The 22,318-nt window shown below is 42.0% G+C and overlaps 1 protein-coding gene and 1 pseudogene across 1 annotated transcript; both read left to right on the forward strand.

Annotated features, from left to right (window-relative positions):
- The first annotated feature begins 11,432 nt into the window (after positions 1 to 11,432).
- Positions 11,433 to 12,207, forward strand: LOC101478134 (calcineurin B homologous protein 1 pseudogene; annotated as a pseudogene).
- Positions 12,208 to 14,825: 2,618 nt separating this feature from the next.
- Positions 14,826 to 20,915, forward strand: LOC106676440 (multifunctional protein CAD). Its single transcript, XM_024805225.2, has 13 exons — positions 14,826 to 15,309; positions 15,401 to 15,591; positions 15,719 to 15,859; positions 15,949 to 16,038; positions 16,769 to 16,907; positions 17,451 to 17,644; positions 17,748 to 17,822; positions 17,976 to 18,188; positions 18,362 to 18,487; positions 18,574 to 18,729; positions 18,820 to 18,921; positions 19,447 to 19,541; positions 19,787 to 20,915. The coding sequence occupies exons 1-13, from the start codon at positions 15,234 to 15,236 to the stop codon at positions 19,884 to 19,886; spliced, it is 1,698 nt and encodes a 565-aa protein (XP_024660993.2). The 5' UTR covers positions 14,826 to 15,233; the 3' UTR covers positions 19,887 to 20,915.
- Positions 20,916 to 22,318: the final 1,403 nt, after the last annotated feature.

A 22,318-nucleotide genomic window follows, 5' to 3' on the forward strand; every position in this document is an offset into this window, starting at 1 on the left:
TTTGTCCCGTCAATTCTCAACTTCTGATGCCACGGCAGAGGAGACCATTATTTTCCCGCCCTCCTGCATTGTTTGTTTGCTGTACTAAGAGATTGAGTCATTTTCTGCAATGCATAGCGGGACACATGTCCCAGATGTTGAACTTCACATCATATCATGCTTTGTAGATACTTGCAAATCTCTATAATATTAAAGCTTGGCATTCTACACAAAAAAGCTATGAAACCCTGAAAAAGAACCAGCTGTTTTTCTGTGTTCTTTAAATTAATATATTGACCATTATTAGCTGCAAAGGCCTTCGAAACGGATTTGCACAGGGCAGATGTATTCAGGTGAAAATGTATGACTATATTATGCCAAGCTTTTGAGGACCTTAATGTCTTTTTCCTTTTTGGCAGTTTTGTTCGCTGACTGTGGCAGATCAATACTGAACTACAGGTTAAAAGTCTTCATATAACAGGAAAATTTTTCAGCTGCATTATTCACTTGGAAACTCAATCTCTGATTTTCAGAATCCATTTGTTCCATTCCAATCATATTACCAAATCATACACTTTTGTTGTTGTTATAAATGTTATTTTGGTTTTAGCGACAGCAATTCTTCGCTTCTTTTTGACTTTTTAAAGATGCATCTTGTGGGCTTCAAGTATTTGGAGTTTCCATCCAAACTTCTACATTCTGAAGCCTCTACAGCTCTGAAGATATTCAGAGATGCTGAACCAAACAACCAACCGTGTCTTCTAAGCCTACATTTTATTTCTTTTTAGTTTGATGACAAAAAGTAGCCCCTCACTCAGCCGTACATCTCTGGGCTCAACTCTAAAGTCCAACCTCCTCCTTAGGTTTGTCCTTAAGGCTAAACGTCCAAATTCTTGAGACGTAACAAAATTCAGTTAAAATGAAGTCTTTATTTTAAACTAATCTTACAAACCAATACCAACTAAAAATTGGCAACTAATATTACCAAAGTCACTTTGACTATTCTCATAAACTGATCGGACTGCATTCATTTTATATATAAAGCTCCAGTCACCTCAAAGTGTTACTGGGCACTGCGCTGGTATGGAATGAGTGATAAACGTCTGTACAGGTGTTTTTGAAGTAATAATCATCATAATCTCAAACTTCCAGGAGTAAACTCCACTGACACCAAGTCCACCTGTTTGTCCACATTCTTTTAAAGATTTCAAAGTGAAACTTTTTGCTCGGATACTGTGGAATTTTCTCTTCTTCCTGTTAAACCAGTCCTCTCCCACTCAATCTTACTTGTCCTTTTAAACTTGTAATTGTTTCTACATACTGATTTCACCTATGTTCTCTATTTCCTTCGTGTACATTAGAGACAGTATCTTACTTTGTGTCGGTCACAGACAGACGGCTGGATCCTGGAGACTCCAGATCACTCATCTTCAGTCAGTCTGAGAGAGAAACCAGCAGTACTGACTGTGAAAGGAGAACCAGAATCATGGTGAATCTCTTTTCAGGAGTCACATCCAAGACTGACAGAACAAAAAATGAAACACACTCATGGTCTCGTAAAAAGTGACTGTGAGGAGAAGGAGGCAGGCCTTCATCAACACAAATCAAACAATTATTAATTAATTCGATTTTTGATGGAAACGGAAACAAGCAAAATACGCACTTACTTTGACAGTTAATGATAATTATACTACTGTTTAACACCGCGTGTTTCCGTTTGAGTTAATCTAATTATGGTTCTGTGAAATAACACTCAGTGATTTTCAGAGTTCAGTCAGACTGATCTCAGAGTTATGTCCGTGATCACCACTGTATGAAAGCTTTAGTCACATTTAAGGGCAATATCACCAAAATACAGTAAAAGATCTCCTCCTTGAATGTTTCAGATAAAATGGAAAACAGACTCATGCAGTAAATATTCTTTTATTGGAGAGAAAACTGTGCAGTATAATTTACTCGAGATGTTGAAGATATGAGAGCATTAAACAGGCTGATGTTTGGAAGAGGCTCTGACAGGAGAGAGATGATACAGAAACATGGCATCCTTATAAAATACTGACACACTTTATGAACGGACAACTTTTCACAGCTCTTTGAACATTTAAATGAGCTGCATACTTTCCCCACTGAAACCAGCACAATCCCTCTGTGATGGAAACAATATTTGAACTAAATGTACTGTGGATAAATCAAAGCATTATCAAAGTTGTCCGTGGTTCCCTTATTTTTCCTTCTTTCCCTGTCAGATCCTGTCCTGCAGGATAAACATGACTGAGTGGTTCCCTGCATGCAGCTGTTACAGTTTGTGTTGGAGATACTTCTGCAAATACAGGAAGCAAATATCTAAAAACTGTTTTCAATGTTTTTACCAGTCTGTCAACTACAGAGAGCTGTCTGTTGTCCCCCTGTTCTCCTCTATATCTCTCAGCTGATGCTGGCTCCTTTAAATGTAACTTTATTAATCCCTCGGGAGGGGTCCTCTGGGGTTTTCACAAAGCTGAATAAACGTCAAACAGAAAACTGATTAAACAAAGTGTGAGACGGTGGAGAATTGACGCCAGCGCCCGGTTACATTTTAGACAGCAAGGAGCAGACGCAGTTTCACTCCACCGAGGGAGCTCGTGACGTACTACGCGGCTTTCTTTAGACCGCGAAGGCGGGTCCTCAGGTGGAAGCAGCCTCTGAATTTGGACACCCCCGCTGTTTCCGGCCAGCCAATAATAACGGTGACATTTAACGTATTTTGTCGAATAAATAAACACTGTAAAATATATTTGCCAAACTGATCCATTTTATCATTAGGCTAGTATATATGTGTATCGTCACACCTATCTTCCATTTGACAGTCCTCATATTCTCAATTAAAAACTAAAACAGACATTGAAAATAACAAAAGCTAAACATTTAAAGAGGAAACAAAAATGTAAACTAATAAAAAAAAATAAAACGCAAATTCTGCTCTACATTATCTTTATGTGAACCATAAAGACTCAACAAGAGCAGCACACTCAAGTGAAAGAATAAATAGATCTTTATTGGTCTCAGGGTCATGATTGTACAGAGCATGTGCAGAACATACAAAAGAAACGATGGCACTTGGAATGTTCCATTGTAAAAATGTTTTTAAAAAAGCACAGTTCATAGCAATATACAGACTCACAAAGTAAGAACAAATATTCAAAGTTTGTTTCAAGGCTTTAGTGTCATCATGTCATCATCACAGTAAAAAGTATGGATGCTTTGCCCTTTGTAAAATACTAAACCCAAACTTTTTTGGACCAAGGAAATAAAAACAAACACAATGTTAAATAGTGTAACATAGGAAAGCACATTGAAAGACATGAAACTGTCGCTATAAATATAATGATAGGGCCACTTATCATTACCCTTTTGTTAGAGATACCAAGGAAATTTCATTAACCAGGTAAAAATGTGATCATGTACCTGAAAACATCCATTTCAACAGTTAAAGAGCAGTTATTATTGCTACAAAAATGTATACTCTGTATGTGCCTAATGCATTTCTTGGGGAGTCAAAAAACATACAGTATGGTCCCACAAATTCACTGTAATCAGGCCATGAAGCAGAAAACGACAGAAGATAAAAACGTAAGGCATGAATCACCTTTCTTTCCTTTAGTGATAAGCAGCTGGTAGCCAATGTCCCACAGCCCTCTGACTATGATCCTTCACATTCAACTTTCAACATTTGATAAAGTATCTAATAAAGTGCCCTAATGCTTAATGGGCACATTGTCTACCATACAGTATCACATAATACATAACCACATCTGGAATGCTACTCAAAGTTAAAGACTTCTATTATTCAGTATAATGCAGTGCTTTAGTGAAAATACAATAATGCTTAAATACTTGAACAGCTTGGGGTCGACTGGCAATTTACTTTGTGAACTCTGTAAACATCTCCCAGATGAGTTCATGCTGTCAGCCACCTTTTTCTAGTCTTATGAGATAAACATGATGCTCACTTTCTAAACCATGATCCCCATGAGAGTCATAAGGGAGATGAAGCAGGGTAATACCTTAAGCGTGTGGGTACCCTGTAAGTAAACTCAGTTTTTCAGAGAGATCCATCCCTCATTGTCATGTCCAGTTCGAAAACATCAAGACGGTGTCAGTAAAAATCCCTCATAATTTAAATCTTACTAAACAATTTACGGGACTTTTCCCTCTTAGCACCACAACACTGTTGTTTTTGGCAGCTAGAACAACCTAAAGACAAAACGGATCTGCAAACATGAAAACATTTTACTGGCAGAAAGTAACTTCAATAAAAACATGTTTCTCTTTTCAGGAAATTTGTGCTTGGATGTAAAACACACAAAATTCTGTCGGGAAAACGTAGGACCTTTTTTCATTTAGGAGTTTTAAAAGCACCTTTATACTAAAAACCAAATAAATAAATAAGAAAAAGTTTCAGTGCATTATAATAAATACTTTTGCATAAGGTTTACACATTTAGTGTATGACTTGTTAAGGTTCATGTTGTGAAGTAAAGCTTTGAAAGAAACTTAATTTGGACTCGTTCCAAATTTGGTGCATGAACTTGTTGTGCGCCATAATGTTTGCTCTGTTGACTTCGTTATGAAATATAAATTCTTTCGGTAATTTTTTTTTTAACCAAAGTTAAAATTTCATTCTCGATGGGCTCCAGAGCGCTCTTAGTGGTAAACAGTGCAAAGAAATCTCTAAAAAATCCCAGCCAATCTATCACGTGACATATATACGGCCAGCATTAGAAAACATATGACAAAGGCACAAATCAAAGTGGTTCCGAGCCGAACCACAATCTGAATTTGCTTAATGTAGGTTAAACGATAAATGGATCCGAGCTTCTATTATTCTACTCTAATTAACTTCTCTGTGCTTTTTACTACAAGCCACACCTCAGCTTTTAACTGTCATTTTAAGTTTTAGATGTTTGGAATAAATTTGAGGGTCTTTCTAATTTAGACATGCTGAGATGTTGATGTCATTTCATAGTGGGGGGAAGCTGAGGATCCAATGTTAGTTTGGCACCTAATATAGATTAGAGAATACCAGCCACCAGAATGATCCCTGCAATAACTGACAGTGACACAATGAGACCAAGATGGTTTCTTCCTGTAGCTGCGCCACTGCTGACTCCATTCCTGCTTCCTTCATCTGTCGAGAAAAAAAAAATGCATTGGTGTGAATTGTCAGGAGTCAGGGAGGTGAAAACTCTTTTAAAGTGTCATCATTTGACATGAGCACAAACTCACCTGACTGACTGACATTCAGGTTTACGATGCTGAGGATTTCAGAGTCCATCCCTGGTCTTCTCTGGAAGGCTATACACTCGTATGTTCCAATGTCAGCAGTCGTCATGTTCATCAGTATCATTGAGAAATCCCCATTCTGCATGTGGGTATTGGTCAGGTTTACCCGGCCCGTATAAGACGGATCCTGGTCGTCTGGATCAAGTTGGTCATCACGATAGTGCAGCACGTATTCTGTCAGGTCACGTCTGGACCACTGCATGGCGAGGACTACCATATTTCCAGGAGCATTACATGGCAGAATGACCTGCTGGCCAAGTGAACATATGATGTTTTTGCAGTCTGAAGGACAAAAGAAACAAGACAGAGGTTTAAGAATAAAAATATACATCAGAAATGCATGTACTAAACAAGAAGCACTCCAAGAGCGCAAACCTCCACCAAGGGAGCTCACTGTCTAGCCAGTATTTACTTTTAAGGGAATACTATCATATTTCTTTCATATATTTAAGTTGTTTTCTGAGTGCAGTTGTTTGCAGTGCAGTAAAAGTTGATTTTCTAAATCGATACATATAATATCCCACAGCCATAGCAGGGAATGAGCAAGAGAAGAAGAGAGGTGTGAGGAATACGAGGGTGAAGGAAGAAATGACTTTATAACCTATTAATACAGTCAGTTATAACTAGTCTTGTTCTCAGTTATAGCAATCTAATGTAACCGAGGATTTAACAGTAGTTTACAAACTTTTTAGCAAAACCTACTTACCCACAGCGTCAACTATTGAAGTAAGCGCCAAAGAAAGCCATATGCAGATTTGAAGACATCCTGAAGAAACAATAAAGACAGAGGGATACATCCTTTAAATCACAAAGTGTTTCCTGGGTAAAGTTATTTGCTAGAAAAGCTGGTTTATTCTGCCTCAAAAGAACTTTCAAACTAACAGTTTTGAAAACTTTCAGACATATGACAACTCTAATACTAAGTCTATCACAATAAATAACTTACTTCGAGAGGTTTTTGCACGATCTTTGTGGTGACAGGATTGAACGGGCTGTGAAAATCATCTTCTTCCTCTTGAGTGGTTATTGGCAGCTGAGGTGTGGAAATGGAGCATGGGCACAAGTGTCAGACTGCAGGAAATAAGAGAAAAAACGGTTTCATGTAAAATAATACAAATATCTGCGGTTTTCAGGAGACAAAACAATGAAAAATCAGAGTGTCTTCCAAATGACTAAAACAGCTGATTTGTCCGTTTCCTATTTTTTTTGGCAGTAGTACAATGTTAAACTCTTTCTTCTTGGCTACCTGCCTGGTTTTTAATTTGAGACTCAGATGTTATATCCGTTAACACTATAGGGAGGGAAGCAGGAAGTTTAAATGATGGACCTTACATTACTCTGTGCTTTATGCCAGCTCATCCCAAACTCATTAAATTTGATAGATCTGGCAAGTACAGTCTGCTGTGATGCCGAGTGAATATCCATAATGCCAAAATCAGCGAGCAACACATCACAAAAGGACCATCAAGAAAACGCTCAGCATCTGTGCAACAGTTCCTAATATAATGACACCGATGAGTCACATCAAGTGATTTAGCAGTGATTACTCCCAGTACAGTCTTGTATACGATACGAGCTCTGTGCAGCAAACTCTCCGGTGCTCTTCAACACAAACACTGCGTCACACAGCGAGCCACCACTGCCACCACAGATATGCGGCGTGTACTTAGCATTTACACAGCACATAATGAGCGCACGTTTTCTTTGTACAATTACGGAAATCGACACCGTTGAATATAAGTTGGCATCTTGGCTGGCTTCAGACGGTCAGGTCAGACGAGCTAACGTGTCACTGTACTACTGTACGGTCATTTGCTGTTACCGGTTACACAAATACTACCCAAATGTAGGAAGCTAAAGCTAGCAGACTCAGCAACTGGTTCATAGAACTTACTCAGAAGTGCATATCCGAGAAGAAAGTCCTTCAATAAATACAGGAAGAAACCCGCCACACAGACCACTTCCAATCCGAATGATGACACCCTGGACTCAGGTTGCTTCACCCCCTTCGGACAGAAAACCATAGGGGCGTGCTGATTGGTCGGTTGAGTACGAGCCCTGTTTTTGCTCGTACCCTCATTGGCTCGTACTCAACTCACGCGGTGTTTCACGAAGTTTCTGTGTTTTTATCCTTAAATTCCAATATCTTTCCTTATGTTGGCAGAAATCACCGGTTTTCCGAGTATATTTATGACTCAGCATTATTGTACGGACCTTGTATTCTACTTATAATCAGTCAAGTCATTTTTAGAAACTGTCATGTTATATTTGTTGCAATTTAAGTCATTTTTAGAAACTGTCATGTTATATTTGTTGCAATTTAAGTCATTTTTAGAAACTGTCATGTTATATTTGTTGCAATTTCTGACTCTTTCTCTGTTAGTGACAGTTTTTACTGGATAAATGCCAAAACCTGTTGCAGCTTGTACCTTTTTAAGGTAATGTACTTTCTGTCTGTTATGAACCAAATAGGGCCAGGCAATGACATGAGTGAGGCACTCGCCGTCACTTACATGAACAAACTCAGGTGCAGTACACACACTGTCTAGTTGGGTGCTTACCTATCAGCTGCAGCACCTGTGTGTCCTACCCCGAGACAAATGATTTCTTCTACTCCACTCCTACCCACTCCTCCCACAACCAACATGTTTTTCAATGTTGTATAGATGCTTTCCTGTATCACTGATGTCTCAGTACTCCTGCCATGATCTGTAGGTTTAAGTTCAGCTTTGCCTAATGGTATCTGTAAATTAAATGACTGTAATTTCACCTAATGTTTTGGTAATATGTACAAATCCTCATTTCCTTCTACACTTACATATGCAGGAACCCCAAAATCCAACATTTACACCCCCATTTCACAATCTTTGCGAACTTTGATATATTTCCTATATAATATCTAATCTATGTGATTTACCAAATCTAAGACCCATCAGTGCTTATAAACTACCAGATGACTTCTGCTGCTTCTTCTATGTGTCCAGAGAATGCATGGCAAACACCCAAGGAGGGACTGTCGGACAACACTGTAAGCCTAGATGTTCACTCTTTATATATGAAACCAGCAATGAATGGAATTTGCATGCATTCACATTCATTTACTCTGTTGGAGCTCCAGCCACTAGAAAGCAGATCAGCGTGTAGGCTAATTATTAGCAATAATATCACTCAATAAAAAGAGAAGTTCACTTTGATCTGTTGACAAACTGCAGCGATTGCCCCAAACCTCTGCACAGTAATTCAAATACGGTGCAATCAGGGAACAATAGAGAATGTGGAGTGATTTGTGGTCCAGAATGTGTTTTACTTTACTCAAGATTGAGACACTTCTTGAAATTTTGTTATGTATATGATTTATATGAGACTTCCAGTTTAATTTATCATCTATAATCACACCAAGAAACTTATGTTCAAGTACTCTTTCAATTTCCACACCATCTACATGAATCTGCACTTGTGCATTTCTAAGGGAATTCCCAAATAAGATAATTTTAGTTTTACTTAGATTTAGCGATAGTTTGTTCCTGTTAAACCATTTTTTAATTTTGCACATTTCTGAAGTAATTGTATCCAGCAGCTCCTTTAGATTCCCCCCAGAACAAAAAATATTTGTGTCATCTGCAAATAATACTAATTTTAATATATCAGATGCCTTACAAATATCATTTATATAAATAATAAATAATTTGATTTAAAAAAAAAAAAAATCTTCTTGGGATCGCACATACTTCTTTTTGTGCCTCTAAAACATCCTTGTTTGTCTTTCCAGAAAAGACATATGATGTCGTAACTGTCGGAGCACCGGCCTCTCACTGTTTCTAAAAATGGCGTTCTGAGGAAGCTCATCCAGAAGTTTGAGGAAGCAAAGAAACAGTAAGTTGAGAGTAAAGTCGGGCGTCACATTAGGGCTGGGCGATATGGCCTAAAATCCATATCGCGGTATAATTTGAAGCACGTGCGGTAACGATATATATCGCGAAATATTCTTTTCTTCTGTATAACATATTTTCCACACTATATGACACACTTAATAAATTTTCTCAAAAATCGAAAGTGTGCCTATGTATGAATTCTGGTTGTGCTTACTGACCTCAAACCGATTTTGGCGTGCAGAAATCTGTTAAGAACTGTTTTAGTACTACTTTGGTAAGCTGCACTGCTTGATGGATTGTCAGAGCATTACGGCTGCCGTAGTGAGGAGCTTCTTAAATGTTGGTTTAGTGTAAGCTCAGCTTTTTAACTAATGTAAGAAGTGTTATAACTGACTCGTTTTTAATACCTAAATCTGGCCTCAGTGCACAAACCTAAATGAATCGGTACATATGAAAGCGCCCAAGTCACGAGCTGAGTTCAAGGACATGGATAAAACAAAAAGGTTCAAATTTGTGCCCAAAAACCCCACAAATCAGTGTCACTGTTTTAAAATCTGCTGCGAGACCGCTCTAAATGTCAGCTTTTTCTTTACGTAAAGACTGGGGTCTGTAACATATCAGCTCGTTTCTTATTTATTAAAGAACATGCCTGACACCAGGCTTTTGAGTCAAACGGCTCCATTAGATCTCTGCAAGTATTTTTAAGTATTTTTAGGTTCTTTCCAGCAGGATTTGTGGCTAGTTCTGGAGCTTGACCCTAAAAGATTTCAGTGTGTCGGTGCTTCTGCTTTCCCTGTTGTCCTTCTGTTCCGTCTTTTTTTCTGTTTCTGTCAAATTTAAAAACAACTGCACTCTGAAATACACACTCTTTGCAAGATGTTGTCTAAACTAGTGGTTGGAAGGCATATTTGTGTTTGGTCTCTGATGGTTTATTTACACTTTTTGCAGGCCACGCCCACGGACTACAGCGCCATGATGAGCAACAAAGCCAAGAAGTCTATTGACTTCCTTCTGATGCAGGACACCGCCCCGACGATAGCCACGGACGTGTCACTGCAGTACCGCCTCGACATCGTCTTCTGCCAAACGGTCACCTACACATATTTTAATTATTGTATGTCTGAGCTGATGCGTTTATCCTGGAGTGACTCAGAGTGAAGGAGAAGGCCAAGAAGAAGTGTAAATATCATAGAAGCAAGGAGTTCAGAGCTCTACGACTTAGTGTCTTTATGGTATTTATGTGTGTAATGGAGACCAGGGGTTCCATTACCCTTACTTGTATTTTTATTAATTGACTGACTGATTTGTATTTAAAAACCGTAATGAAGAAAAACACACACTGGTTGATTGTGATTCTTTATTAGGCTTTTTGGGTTGTTATTTAAGTGACTCGTTAAAGGTGAAGAGACAGGGGGACTGGCCATCCTACCTGTGTCAGGAAAAGAACCTGTGTTAGAGCTGTTCACATTTAATCATTTGTCTGTAACCTAAATTAGTTGTATATGTAAAAAGAGAAGTGTTAACAGTACTCACTTTGTAAAGAGTAAAAGCAGCTCAATCACCTGCTTATGAGCTCCTGGAGAAAACCAATGTGCCAGGCTAGGGGAGTGTGTGTTGGAGTGATTTTGTTAAAAGTTGTCATTATTGTGCTTGGACCTTGTCTTGAACTGTATGTTCAGATATTTTCTGTTCCTCCCCCACATGTAGGATGTTGGGGATGTTACTAGCTATAGTTTTCAACTGCAGGCACAATCTATGTAAGATTCTGGTTTCCTTATTTGGTAAGGAGTGTTCACTTCCTGCCCTTTATGGGCTCACCATGTAAATGGTGGACTGTTAGAGAGGTTAAGCCATATACGAGGTTGAGGGGAGATGACCCTTTTATGACTAGAGATGCGGTTAAAACGTTTGTAAGCAGGAAGTCACGTATACAGACACACATACACTCTCTCTCACTCACACACACACACACACACACACACACACACACACACACACACACACACACACACACACAGTGCCTTAGCTTTTACCACACAACATATGGGGTTTACAATGGGCGGTTGTGTAACTGTTTTCATTCAATAAAAGGCTGGAGTTGGAGTTGTCTGAGTTTGGGTGTAGAGCTTGCAACTCTGAGGATCCGACCAGGCTTCCCCTGCACAAGTAAAAACCAATCGAGCTCTGATTGTCTTACTTTGTTCTGAGTCAGCGAGGGCTGAAACCTAACTGTGGTTAAGGTGTTTTAATAGAGACTCTTGGAGAGCTTGCGCAAGACGCCTTAGCGAATCATCTCGATTTTAAACCTCCGTTAACATCTCACCATGGGATCCAGAGCGTCCAGATTACTCAGAGAAGAGGAAATTGAAGAAATTAAGAAGGAAACTGGCTTTTCCCACAGGAAGATCACTCGCCTGTACAGACGTTTCACCAGCCTGGATAAAGGGGAAAACGGCACCCTCAGTCGAGAAGATTTCCAGAGAATCCCCGAGTTGGCCATCAACCCTCTGGGAGATATAATCATCAACGCATTCTTTCCCTTTGAGAGGACCAGGTAAATTTCCGGGGCTTCATGCGGACCCTGGCTCACTTCAGACCAATCGAAGACAACGAGAAGAACAAGAACCCCTCAGCTACAGAGCCCCTGAACAGCAGGACAAACAAGCTGCTTTTTGCTTTCCGTCTGTATGACCTGGACAGAGATGACAAGATCTCCCGAGATGAGCTCCTGCAGGTCTTGCGGATGATGGTTGGAGTTAACATTTCAGATGAAAAACTCGGCAGCATTGCTGATAGGACCATCCAGGAGGCTGACACAAACGGAGATGGCTACATTTCCTTCAATGAGTTTATCATGGTCTTGGAAAAGGCAAATGTAGTTCAGAACCAATAAAACATTTAGAAAAATGTTTAAAGGAAGAGGTCGATAAACATAAGCCAGGCAAGACAAAAACAAAACTCATGACTGAGTACATGAACTTTTTTCAGCCATGGAAACAGGAAGAACAAAGGCGTGCTGAAAATAGAAAGCAGAAACAGTCTAGACAGCAACTCACATCTCAGGCCAGTAATAAACCACCAGTTCCACAGGTGGCCTGTTCACAACCACCACCATATCAGCCAGAACCCTCAGCCTCAGAGGCACCCACAACCACAAAAAAAACCCCAACGAATCCGTTCCTACCACCACAAGGCCCATACGCCTCAGCCAGACACCAATTGAATTAAATGTCTCGCGACGTCCCCACACACAAAGAGCAAGAAGAAATAGGGACAGATCCTTACAACAGGGACATGGGAGGACACGGTCACAGTTACCCCCAAGAATTTAAAACTGCTCACCCTCTCCACCGCCTCACTGCCAATGAAGAGAGGCAGATGGTTGTTATGACCCCTCTTCCGGAAATCTACAATGATCTCCTTGGTCTTTTTGGTGTTTAAGACCAAGTTATTGTCGTGGCACCATGACTCTAGTTGTTGCACCTCTGTCCTATAGTTTGTCTCATCATTGTTGGATATAAGTCCGAGCACTGTAGTGTCATCTGCAAACTTAACAATGAGATTGGACGCGCAGGAGGAAATACAGTCATGGGTGAAGAGAGTGTATAGCAGAGGGCTCAGAACACACCCCTGAGGGGCACCGGTGTTGACCACAAGGGTGGAAGAGGTGTTCTTACCCACTCTGACACTCTGTCTACGGTTAGTGAGGAAGTCCACAATCCAGTTGCACAGAGAGGAGTTAAGTCCCAGTTGGTGGAGTTTGGGACGTAGTTTGTATGGCCGGATGGTATTAAAAGCCGAGCTGTAGTCTACAAAGAGGAGCTGTGCATAGGTATTCCTGTGTTCCAAGTGCTTCAGTAATGTGTGCAGCACTGTGGCGATCGCATCCTCGGTTGACCGGTTCTCCCTGTATGCAAACTGGTGCGAGTCCAGGGATGGTGGAAAAGCAGCTCTGATGTGTTTAATGACCAGTCTCTCCAGGCATTTGGCGGGAATGGGGGTGAGTGCCACAGGTCTGAAATCGTTCAGACATGTGACATTTGACTGTTTTGGGATGGGAACGATGGTTGCTGCTTTGAAACAGGATGGTACCAGTGAACAGGACAACGAGGTGTTATATATAGAGGTGAAGACGTCCGCCAGGTCTTTTAGCACCCGGCCCAGCACTCCATCCGGCCCGGCCGCCTTCCTGGTGTTAATGCTCCGGAACACACGCCTCAGCTCATGAGTGCTCAGGACCGGAGCAGGGTCGGTTGAGGGGAGAGGGGACAGGACAGGGTCGGTGTTCTCCCTGTCAAAACGGGCATAAAAGAGATTTAGATCCTCAGCCAGAGTAGAACTGTCGGCTGAGGGTGATGGTGTTCTTCTTTTGTAGTCCGTGATAGCCCTGATGCCCTCCCAGACCTGCCTTGGGTTTGTGTTGTTCTCAAACCTGGGTGTTGTTCTCAAACCTGGCCTCGATACGCCTCCTGTGCTGCTGCTTGGCAGTCTTGATGCCTCTTCTCAGGTTGGCCCTGGCAGCACTGTATGCCTCCTGGTCCCCGGATTTGAAAGCGTTGTTCCTTGTTCGAATAAGTTGTTGAACTCCGTGTGTCATCCAGGGTGGATTATTAGGGAACACACGGAATCGTTTCCAAGTTGTTACATTGTCCACACAGAAACAGATGTAGTCCAAGACAGTGGAGGTGTAACTGTCCAATGCGACACGATTGTCAGTGTCCTGCACCTTGAATACATCCCAGTCTGTGCAGTGGAAACAGTCCTGAAGCATCGGAATAGCATCCTGCGGCCATGTTCTCACGGTTTTGGTTGTAATCCCAGTGCTCTTGATCTTTTGTGTGTATATTGGGTGTAGCAGAAGGGAGAGATGGTCTGACCCAGGTGGGGATAAGCCTGGGCTCTGTACGCATTCGCCATGTTGGTGTACACCTGGTCCAACGTTCTATCTCCTCTGGTAACACACTTCACATTACGGTGGAAATTGTGAAGTACAGATTTCAGGTCCGCGTGGTTAAAATCCCCAGCCGCAATAAAGACACTGTCCAGGTGTGCTACCAGGCTGTTATTGATGCTGCTGCTCAATTGTGCTAACGCTAGCTTAGCATTAGCATCTGGTGGAATGTAAACAGCGCAGATGTAAACGGCAGAAAATTCCCGAGGGAGATAGAATGGACGGCACTTTAACACCAACAGTTCTACCTCCGTACTGCACAGTTTTTCCGTTACCGTGACGTTCGTGCACCAAAGGTTGTTAATATAGATGCACAGCCCCCCGCCAGTCTTCTTACCCGAGTCCGCAGACCTGTCGGCTCGATAGGCGGTGCGGCCTGCTAGATCGATAGCCGCATCGGGAATGGCGCTGTCCAGCCAGGTTTCAGTGAAAATCATGCACGAACAGTTATTAAAAGTCCGTCGAGTGGCGATCTGCAGTCGTATTTCATCCAGTTTGTAACGGATTGAACGGGCGTTGGAGAGGAATATGATCGGGAGTGGTGGTTTAAACGGACTAGTCTTTAGCCGTGCCCACAGGCCTCCCCGCTTGCCTCTCTTCTGCCTCCGCTCGCAACGTCTCCTCCTGCGGCTTGCTGTTGCGGGTAGCCCCGGGGGTTGCTTAACGATCTCCGGGGGGGATGAGATACTCGGATGTTAGTTGAAGATCTCCACGGCTTAGTTGTAGTAGATCATCTCTGTTGTATTGAAGTAACCCCAGACTGTGTGAAATAATACACAGTACCACCAAAAGTGCAAAAGTGTAGGAGCTCCGGGCCGCTGCGTCTGCGCGCCGCCATCTTGGTTGCTGCTGAACCTTTGAACCTGGTTGAGCAGTTGGAGCCTCGGTGCTATTTGGTGTTTGATGCTTCGGCTGTTAAAGTGCATCTTATCTTAATTTTTTGGATTCTTTCCTACAGTTTTAATACTTCTTAATGGTTTTCAGATCCTGATAATCCGAGCTGCAAAGCAGAAGGGCATCCAGGTCACATGCGAGGTCGCCCCTCACCACCTCTTCCTATGTGAGGACAATGTGGCGCAGATCGGCGACGGTCGAGCGCAGGTTCGACCCATGCTGGGAACACGCGAGGACATGGAGACACTCTGGGAAAATCTGGACATTATCGACTGCTTTGCTACAGACCACGGTCAGAGAGCATTCATTTTCTGTCACCGATCATGCAGACAGACTTGTCTTCGACCTTCCTGAACTGTACGGTTTTTGTTTTGTTTTGCTAGCTCCTCACTCTGTAGACGAGAAGAACAGTGAGCGTCCTCCTCCTGGTTACCCCGGTCTGGAAACAATGCTGCCTCTGCTGCTCACCGCCGTCAGTGATGGACGTCTGACTCTGGATGATATTACCAGACGTCTTTATGACAATCCACGCAGGATCTTCAACCTGCCCGTTCAGGAAAACACCTACGTGGAGGTAAACAGACAAACACAATTAAAGGGAATTCATTTTAAGGAGACATTATTTTGATGCAGTAATTAGCAGCCTATCTGTACTCTGATGAAATATGTTCCTAATTATTTATCAATTACGTGTCTTTCAGGTGGACCTGGAGCAGGAGTGGGTTATTCCTCAGGCCATGCAGTTCACTAAGTCTAAGTGGACTCCTTTCGAAGGTATGAAGGTGAAAGGTAAAGTCCGCCGCGTGGTCCTGCGAGGAGAGGTGGCCTACATCGACGGCCAGGTCAGCATTCGTGCATTTTGCTTTTGAACAAGAAAACAAAGAGAATAAATGTAGTTGATCTAATAAAGTACGTGTCCTGTCTCCTTCAGGTGCTCGTGCCTCCAGGTTACGGTGAGGATGTGAAGACTTGGCCCACTTCTTCAACCCATCCTATAGAACCTGTCAAAGAAACTCCAATGGTAATAAAAGTGAATGCGGTAATAATGCAGCTGCCTTCCATGCTTTCTGTTGTAAGATAAAGACTCTACAATAATATTACATCACATTGGTGTTTTGGCCACCACCATGATTATTTTTGGAGCCAAAATTGACCAGATTTAAGAAGAGAGTGAAGTTATCTGCCAACACTAACACACTTCTTTAGCAGCCATAGCCATGAAGAACGTGCACACAGCAGCAGATATCGGCTAGTTGATGCTAAGTAAACGTAACTGAAAGAAAACACTAGAATTTCATTCAACAAATTGAATAAAAGAACTTCTTAGATGTAATTAGTTTAAAATGCTGTAAAAGACACAGCAAGCAAAATCGAGAGGTTCAGATCAGTGATTAAAGTTGGTGTTTCTTCCATGCCTGAAATGTCTGGTAGGAGGCAAACAGCAGGTATCAACTTGTTCCTTTTGAAATGTGGAGGAATAGCAGCTCCTCACTTTATTTCTAAGAAAGAGGTCTTAGACGCCACCGTTTGGAGGAAGCTCTTTTCCGGTGCTTATATCCCCGGTCTTCTTTCTTATGAGCGTAGATGACATCTAAAAAGTTCACAGAATTTGGTGAACGTACAGCTAACAGAGTTTAATTACAAACAAAAACATTTAAAGCCTGTACTTAGAACTGTTTTGAGTGTTTCTTGAACTCCTCTATGTGGGGATTACTTCATGTGTTTTGTTTACATTAATTCTGCTCCATCAGACTCCTGAGCGTCAGCGTCCAACTCCACCCCGGGATGGAGTGCGGACTCGAGCTGCGAGCCCACGACGCATTGGTGGAGAAAGCCGCTACCTGCTGCCGCCCCGCATCCACCGTGCCTCTGATCCCGGCCTGCCACCAGGTATTACAGCTCCCAGAATGCTTTGGAACAGCAGTTTTTTGTTTTACCTCGAGGGTTTCTCCCAATGTTTCTACCAGTGTATTATCAGCCTGCCTGGCTGTGGTGGGGCGTGGTCTGCGGTGCCGTGCAGGGAGGGCGGACGTACCTGCACGGCATCCTTAATCACGCCCGCCTAGTTAAAAACACGGGGACTCAGGGGTTTGGGTGTGTAGTGGTGAGATGTAAATAAAGATGGCTCCGAATGATACTCCGTGGTCCCGCCGTGCCTTATTCTCGCCACACTGGCCTTAACAGGGGATTTTTAAAGCCTTCTTTAGGCAAAAGGTATCAATAAGTTGAAAGAGGGGTTAAAAAATGAAGCAGATGTTATCATATCATTTCACATGTTCAGCTGGTATGTCCATTAATCAAGTATGTCAAAACTGTTCATTGCCGTATAAAAACAAGTTTAATTAAAGTTGTTTGATGTTCTCCTGCTGATTCTCAGTGAAACACCTTTGCTGTGTTCCAGTCATTGATACACTGCGACTCTTATCCCCACAGAGATGGTCATGCTCCCACCAGCCGCTGCTGTTGACGGGTACAGCCATCCTCCCCCACTGTCCAGGCTGCTGTCCCCACAGTCTGGGTCAGGACAGGTGCCTCCTGGTCAGGTGTCACACCTGCAGATGTCTCCTCTGCTTCACCCACTGGTGGGACAGCACATCTTGTCTGTCAGACAGTTCAGCAAGGAGCAGGTACGCCGAAGAAGATGAAACACACTCTGGGAATGCTGACAGGTTTAAAACAAGATCTCGGGTCTGAACAAAAGCTTATTTTTGTGTCCTTCGTTTGTTTCAGATCTCACACCTGTTCAATGTTGCTCACACTTTACGTTTGATGGTTCAGAAGGAACGAAGCCTGGAAATACTCAAGGTATCTCCTAAACGTGCCTCATGTTACTGCACTATTCACTAATTTCAGTTATGTGCTGTTACAATGGTGGATGTTCGTATCAAACATGACCAAAGTTATAGAATGATGAGGTACCTTAAAGTAATCCCTCATTCCTCATGCCTTCCTGTTCAGGGTAAAGTAATGGCCTCCATATTCTATGAGGTCAGCACTCGCACCAGCAGTTCCTTCGCAGCGGCCATGCAGCGTTTGGGCGGCTCCGTCGTCCATTCCAGCGAGGCCACTTCCTCCTCGCTGAAGGGAGAATCGCTGGCGGACTCTGTCCAGATCATGAGTGGCTACGCTGACGTCCTCGTGCTGCGTCACCCAACACCTGGAGCTGTAGAGGTGGATTTTAGATGGATACTTTTTTTTATTAAAAGTTTTCTTTACGTAAAAGAAAATAAAGACTAATTGGTCATGAAAGTAACTGCAGCAGCACCCTGTTGTGTGTTTTTTGATGCTTGTTTAGTTTGAAGATGAGTTTTTAATATCTTACGCACGTGACTCCTCCTTCTCAGAGCGCGTCCCGTCAGTGGCGTAAGCCGCTGATCAATGCTGGCGACGGTGTCGGGGAGCATCCCACTCAGGCCCTGTTGGACGTCTTCACCATCAGAGAGGAGCTGGGAACGGTCAACGGCATGACGGTGAGCGACATGATTCCTTTTTAATTTAATCTTCAGCCAGAATAAAACTTTACATGAAAACATGTTAAAACTGTGGCGTCTGTCAGATAACGATGGTTGGAGATCTGAAACATGGCCGAACGGTTCATTCCCTCGCCAAACTGCTGACCCAGTACCGCATCACTCTGCGTTACGTGGCTCCCAAAAACCTCCACATGCCAGCAGAGATCGTCAGCTACGTGGCCTCAAAGGGCATCAAACAGGTGAGGACTAAACATGGTTACACAGCAAAGAGGAGTTTTCACAAATATGTACTAAAAACTGCTAATTTAAAAAAACATGTTTGTTTGCAGGAGGAGTTTGACAGCATCGAGGAGGCTCTGCCTGACACCGACGTCCTCTACATGACGAGGATCCAGAAGGAGAGGTTTGCATCTGAGGAGGAGTACAAAGCCGTAAGTTTCATTTCACCGACTGGTTTTATTTTGTGACACAGATACTTGCATATACTCACAGCGCATCTGTAGTTAGGCCTGGTGCTTCCTGCCTCATGCTGGCCCGGTAATCGTTTTTGATATCGTTCAGTTGGTCTCATGGTGACATTTTCCCTAATCCACTATTCTGGACTGCAAACTCCACTGACTCCATCTGGTGAAGCTGGGGTTTGTCTGCATTTGGAGTTCATCTTTAGTGGAAAGCAGCTGATTTGTTCAGTTATTCGTCACAAAGTTCTTTCCAAATGAAATATTTCTAGAGGCAAAACTATTAAATAGAATTGTCTTAAGAAAACAAGAAGATATGCGAGAAAGAAGGCGTTCCCTCACCCCTCTACAGATGTAAGCGTGTGGGGAAATATGGAAGTGGAACCCTTTAGCTAAGCATTCATAGGTGCAGACAGAACCAATCAGCTCAGGTCTCATGTGACTGGATGATCCCGGAGTATTTTTGATCTTTAACTGTGACTCTGTTGTTTCTCTCAGTGTTTTGGTCAGTTCGTCCTCACTCCTCACATCATGACTGGAGCCAAACAGAAGATGGTGGTGATGCACCCGCTGCCCAGAGTCAATGAAATCAGGTGAGACGCGCTCAGTCAAATGTCTGACAACAATATCAGTTCCAGCTGTGTTGTTTAAATGTTGCTTGAGCCCTTAAATGGGCTGCAGAAATGTAACGTTTTGTGTACAATGTCTAATTTCAGTACGATTTCTTTTAACTAACTTAAATTTGAACTGAATTTTATTTTAACCCACCTTACATTATTTGCTATTGTGTTGATTAAGTGGACTAATGATCTGTTTCTCTTTGTTATTTCTCTCTCAGCGTGGAGGTGGACACAGACCCGAGGGCGGCATATTTCCGTCAGGCAGAGAATGGCATGTACATCCGAATGGCCCTGCTGGCCACCGTACTGGGCCGATAACTCAGTGTGTGTCACAGGCTGGGTCTCTGACCCAGCGCTCTGAGTTCATTTTGTATTTGTCTCATTTTAGATATGTGATTAGTTTGTGTCATTCCTATTTAGCTTTAGTTAAGGAAAGGCAGTTATTAATTATTGTTTCCTTGGTTTCTATGTTTGAGTTCTTGTATCGTTCATCACGTGTTAGGTCTGTTAAGCTTGTGTTGTCATGTCTAGTTTCAGTGTTTCCTGTTTTATTTTGAAGGAGTCGTGTGTTCTTTGTTCATTGTATTTAGTTTCACTTCCCCCGTCCTGTCATTAGGTTCATGTCAGTCAGCTGTTCCTCCATGTGTTCCCACTTCCCCTAATCACCTCCTGTGTATTTAAGTCCTGTGTTTTCAGTGTGTCATTGTCAGATCGTCTGCTTTGTTTGCAAGCCAAGAAGTTGCGTCAAGTCTCCTCGCGGCAAGTCCATGTTCCTGTTGTAGGTTTTTAAGTTAATTTAGCTCACCCAGTTTAGTTTATTGTTAGCCTTGCATTTTGCCTTTTGTTTCCGTCTGCATTTGGGTCCACCCTTCACTCTACACACAATCAGCCCTGCTGATTGTGACAGTGTGCTGCTTCTTTGTCCTACAAACTGTCAGAGAAACAAAAATGTATCTTTTCTGAAATCTATACATTTCTCATTTCCTGCCCCAGAGGGGTGCAAGTAGGTTTAAATACTAGATTTAATAGTGAGTTAAAGTTTATAACATGCTGCTGTAACACAGAACTTTTTTTTTCTCCAGTCACACAAATGTTTACTTGTTTTCTTTCCTGCTGTATTTCAAGATTCCTTTATTTTTACATGTCTTAAAACCATTAACATAATTAACATATAGAACCAGAATCTGTCTTGTTTGAAATGGTTAAGAGATGATCAGTGTTTGTGCATCGATGAGCCAAATCGAGGGGCAAAGGGAAGAAATAGGAAGTGGGTGCTGCTATCGATGTCTCTTTTACATATATATATAATTTGCAGCTGCTGCATCTGATTAATGATGTTTAAAGGGACCAGTGGCGTGTCTAGAAAATTTTTGTTGGGGGGGCCAGGTAGGGGCACAGATTTGGAGAAGGGTGGCAGATTTAATTGGCAGATAATGTTTTAAAAAAAAATTCTACCAACCCTTAACCATAATTCAATAATCCTATAAACCTAATAACCAAATGCACTTTTAACTCTTATTAGAATGAGATTTTAACCACTACGGTGCAAAGTTTTTAGATACTGCGTTGATAAAGTACAAGAGATACAATCAGTGCTTTGTCAGTGTTTACTCAGCATTCAAGGACATCAATATTTGCATAGTATTTTTACTGACATATAGTGCACATATGTTTTGGGCAAAAACATTTTTGAATATTAAAATACGAACATTTGTAACAAACAATTGACAAATTAGCCAATGCCAATGCAAAACTTTATCTGCCTGTTAAAAAAAGAAGATAATCTTCTCACAAACTGGTGTTTGATTTTGAAACAGGAAAAAAGTGGGGAAACAACTGAAAAGACTAACATTTGAATAAAACCTGAAAGCAAGTAAATACTTTCTATGCTGCCTTATGGTAAACTTTGGTAATATTGATAAAGAACAACACTGGCTGATGATGAAATACAGTCAGCTGGCATGGTGACACTGCCAGTATTAACCTGCAGGGCTGGACTGGGACAAAAAAATTGGGCATTTTTACTACAGACCGACCCACCAGGTAGTAAAGCCATAAAGACTTTGACTGAAAACAAACCCTGTTGTGACAGTGATGTACAGTCTTGTTGGTATATGTATGATTTCTATACATTTTACGTCAGATAAAAACTTTGGTTGTAAGATTTAGATAATTATTTAATAAAAACTAGATATTTTAAATGAGAATAAGAAAGAAAAGTATTTCTTTGTGCCCACCTCTCCCTGTTAATGCCCTACCTGGCCCCCTGGCAAAACTTTGCTAGACCCGCCCCTGCACAGTTACCAGCTGTCAGCTACATAAAAAAGGATCCTGGTGTTATTTGTCTCTCAGAAACAGTTCATAACTTCCCTTCAACTCATTCATGTCACCTAAAAGGTAAACCTGTTTCTCCATCACCTGTTCAGCTCTGATGGTTCAGTAAGGACATCTCCTGGTTTCATCTTCATGTTTCCCTCTCACCACATATCTAAACAGACATCATGACCAGCAGCTTTACAGCTGTGGCTCCAGCAAACATCAGCTGATACTAGAAATTAATATTAAATAAATTCTAACAACAGCTGATCAAGCTTAAACGTGCTGCTGTTGTTTAGCGCGACATCTGCTGGTTTCCTCTTTCTGGCGCAAAGTGGGCGATAAATAAACAAGAGAGAAAAGCCGATCAGCTGATCATTGATCAGTTTCATGATTGAAGTAGCAACAGGAGAGGGAGGGGGAGAGAATGAGAG

Source organism: Maylandia zebra, unplaced genomic scaffold, assembly GCF_041146795.1.
Source record: "Maylandia zebra isolate NMK-2024a unplaced genomic scaffold, Mzebra_GT3a scaffold04, whole genome shotgun sequence".
In the NCBI taxonomy this organism is placed as follows: domain Eukaryota; kingdom Metazoa; phylum Chordata; class Actinopteri; order Cichliformes; family Cichlidae; genus Maylandia; species Maylandia zebra.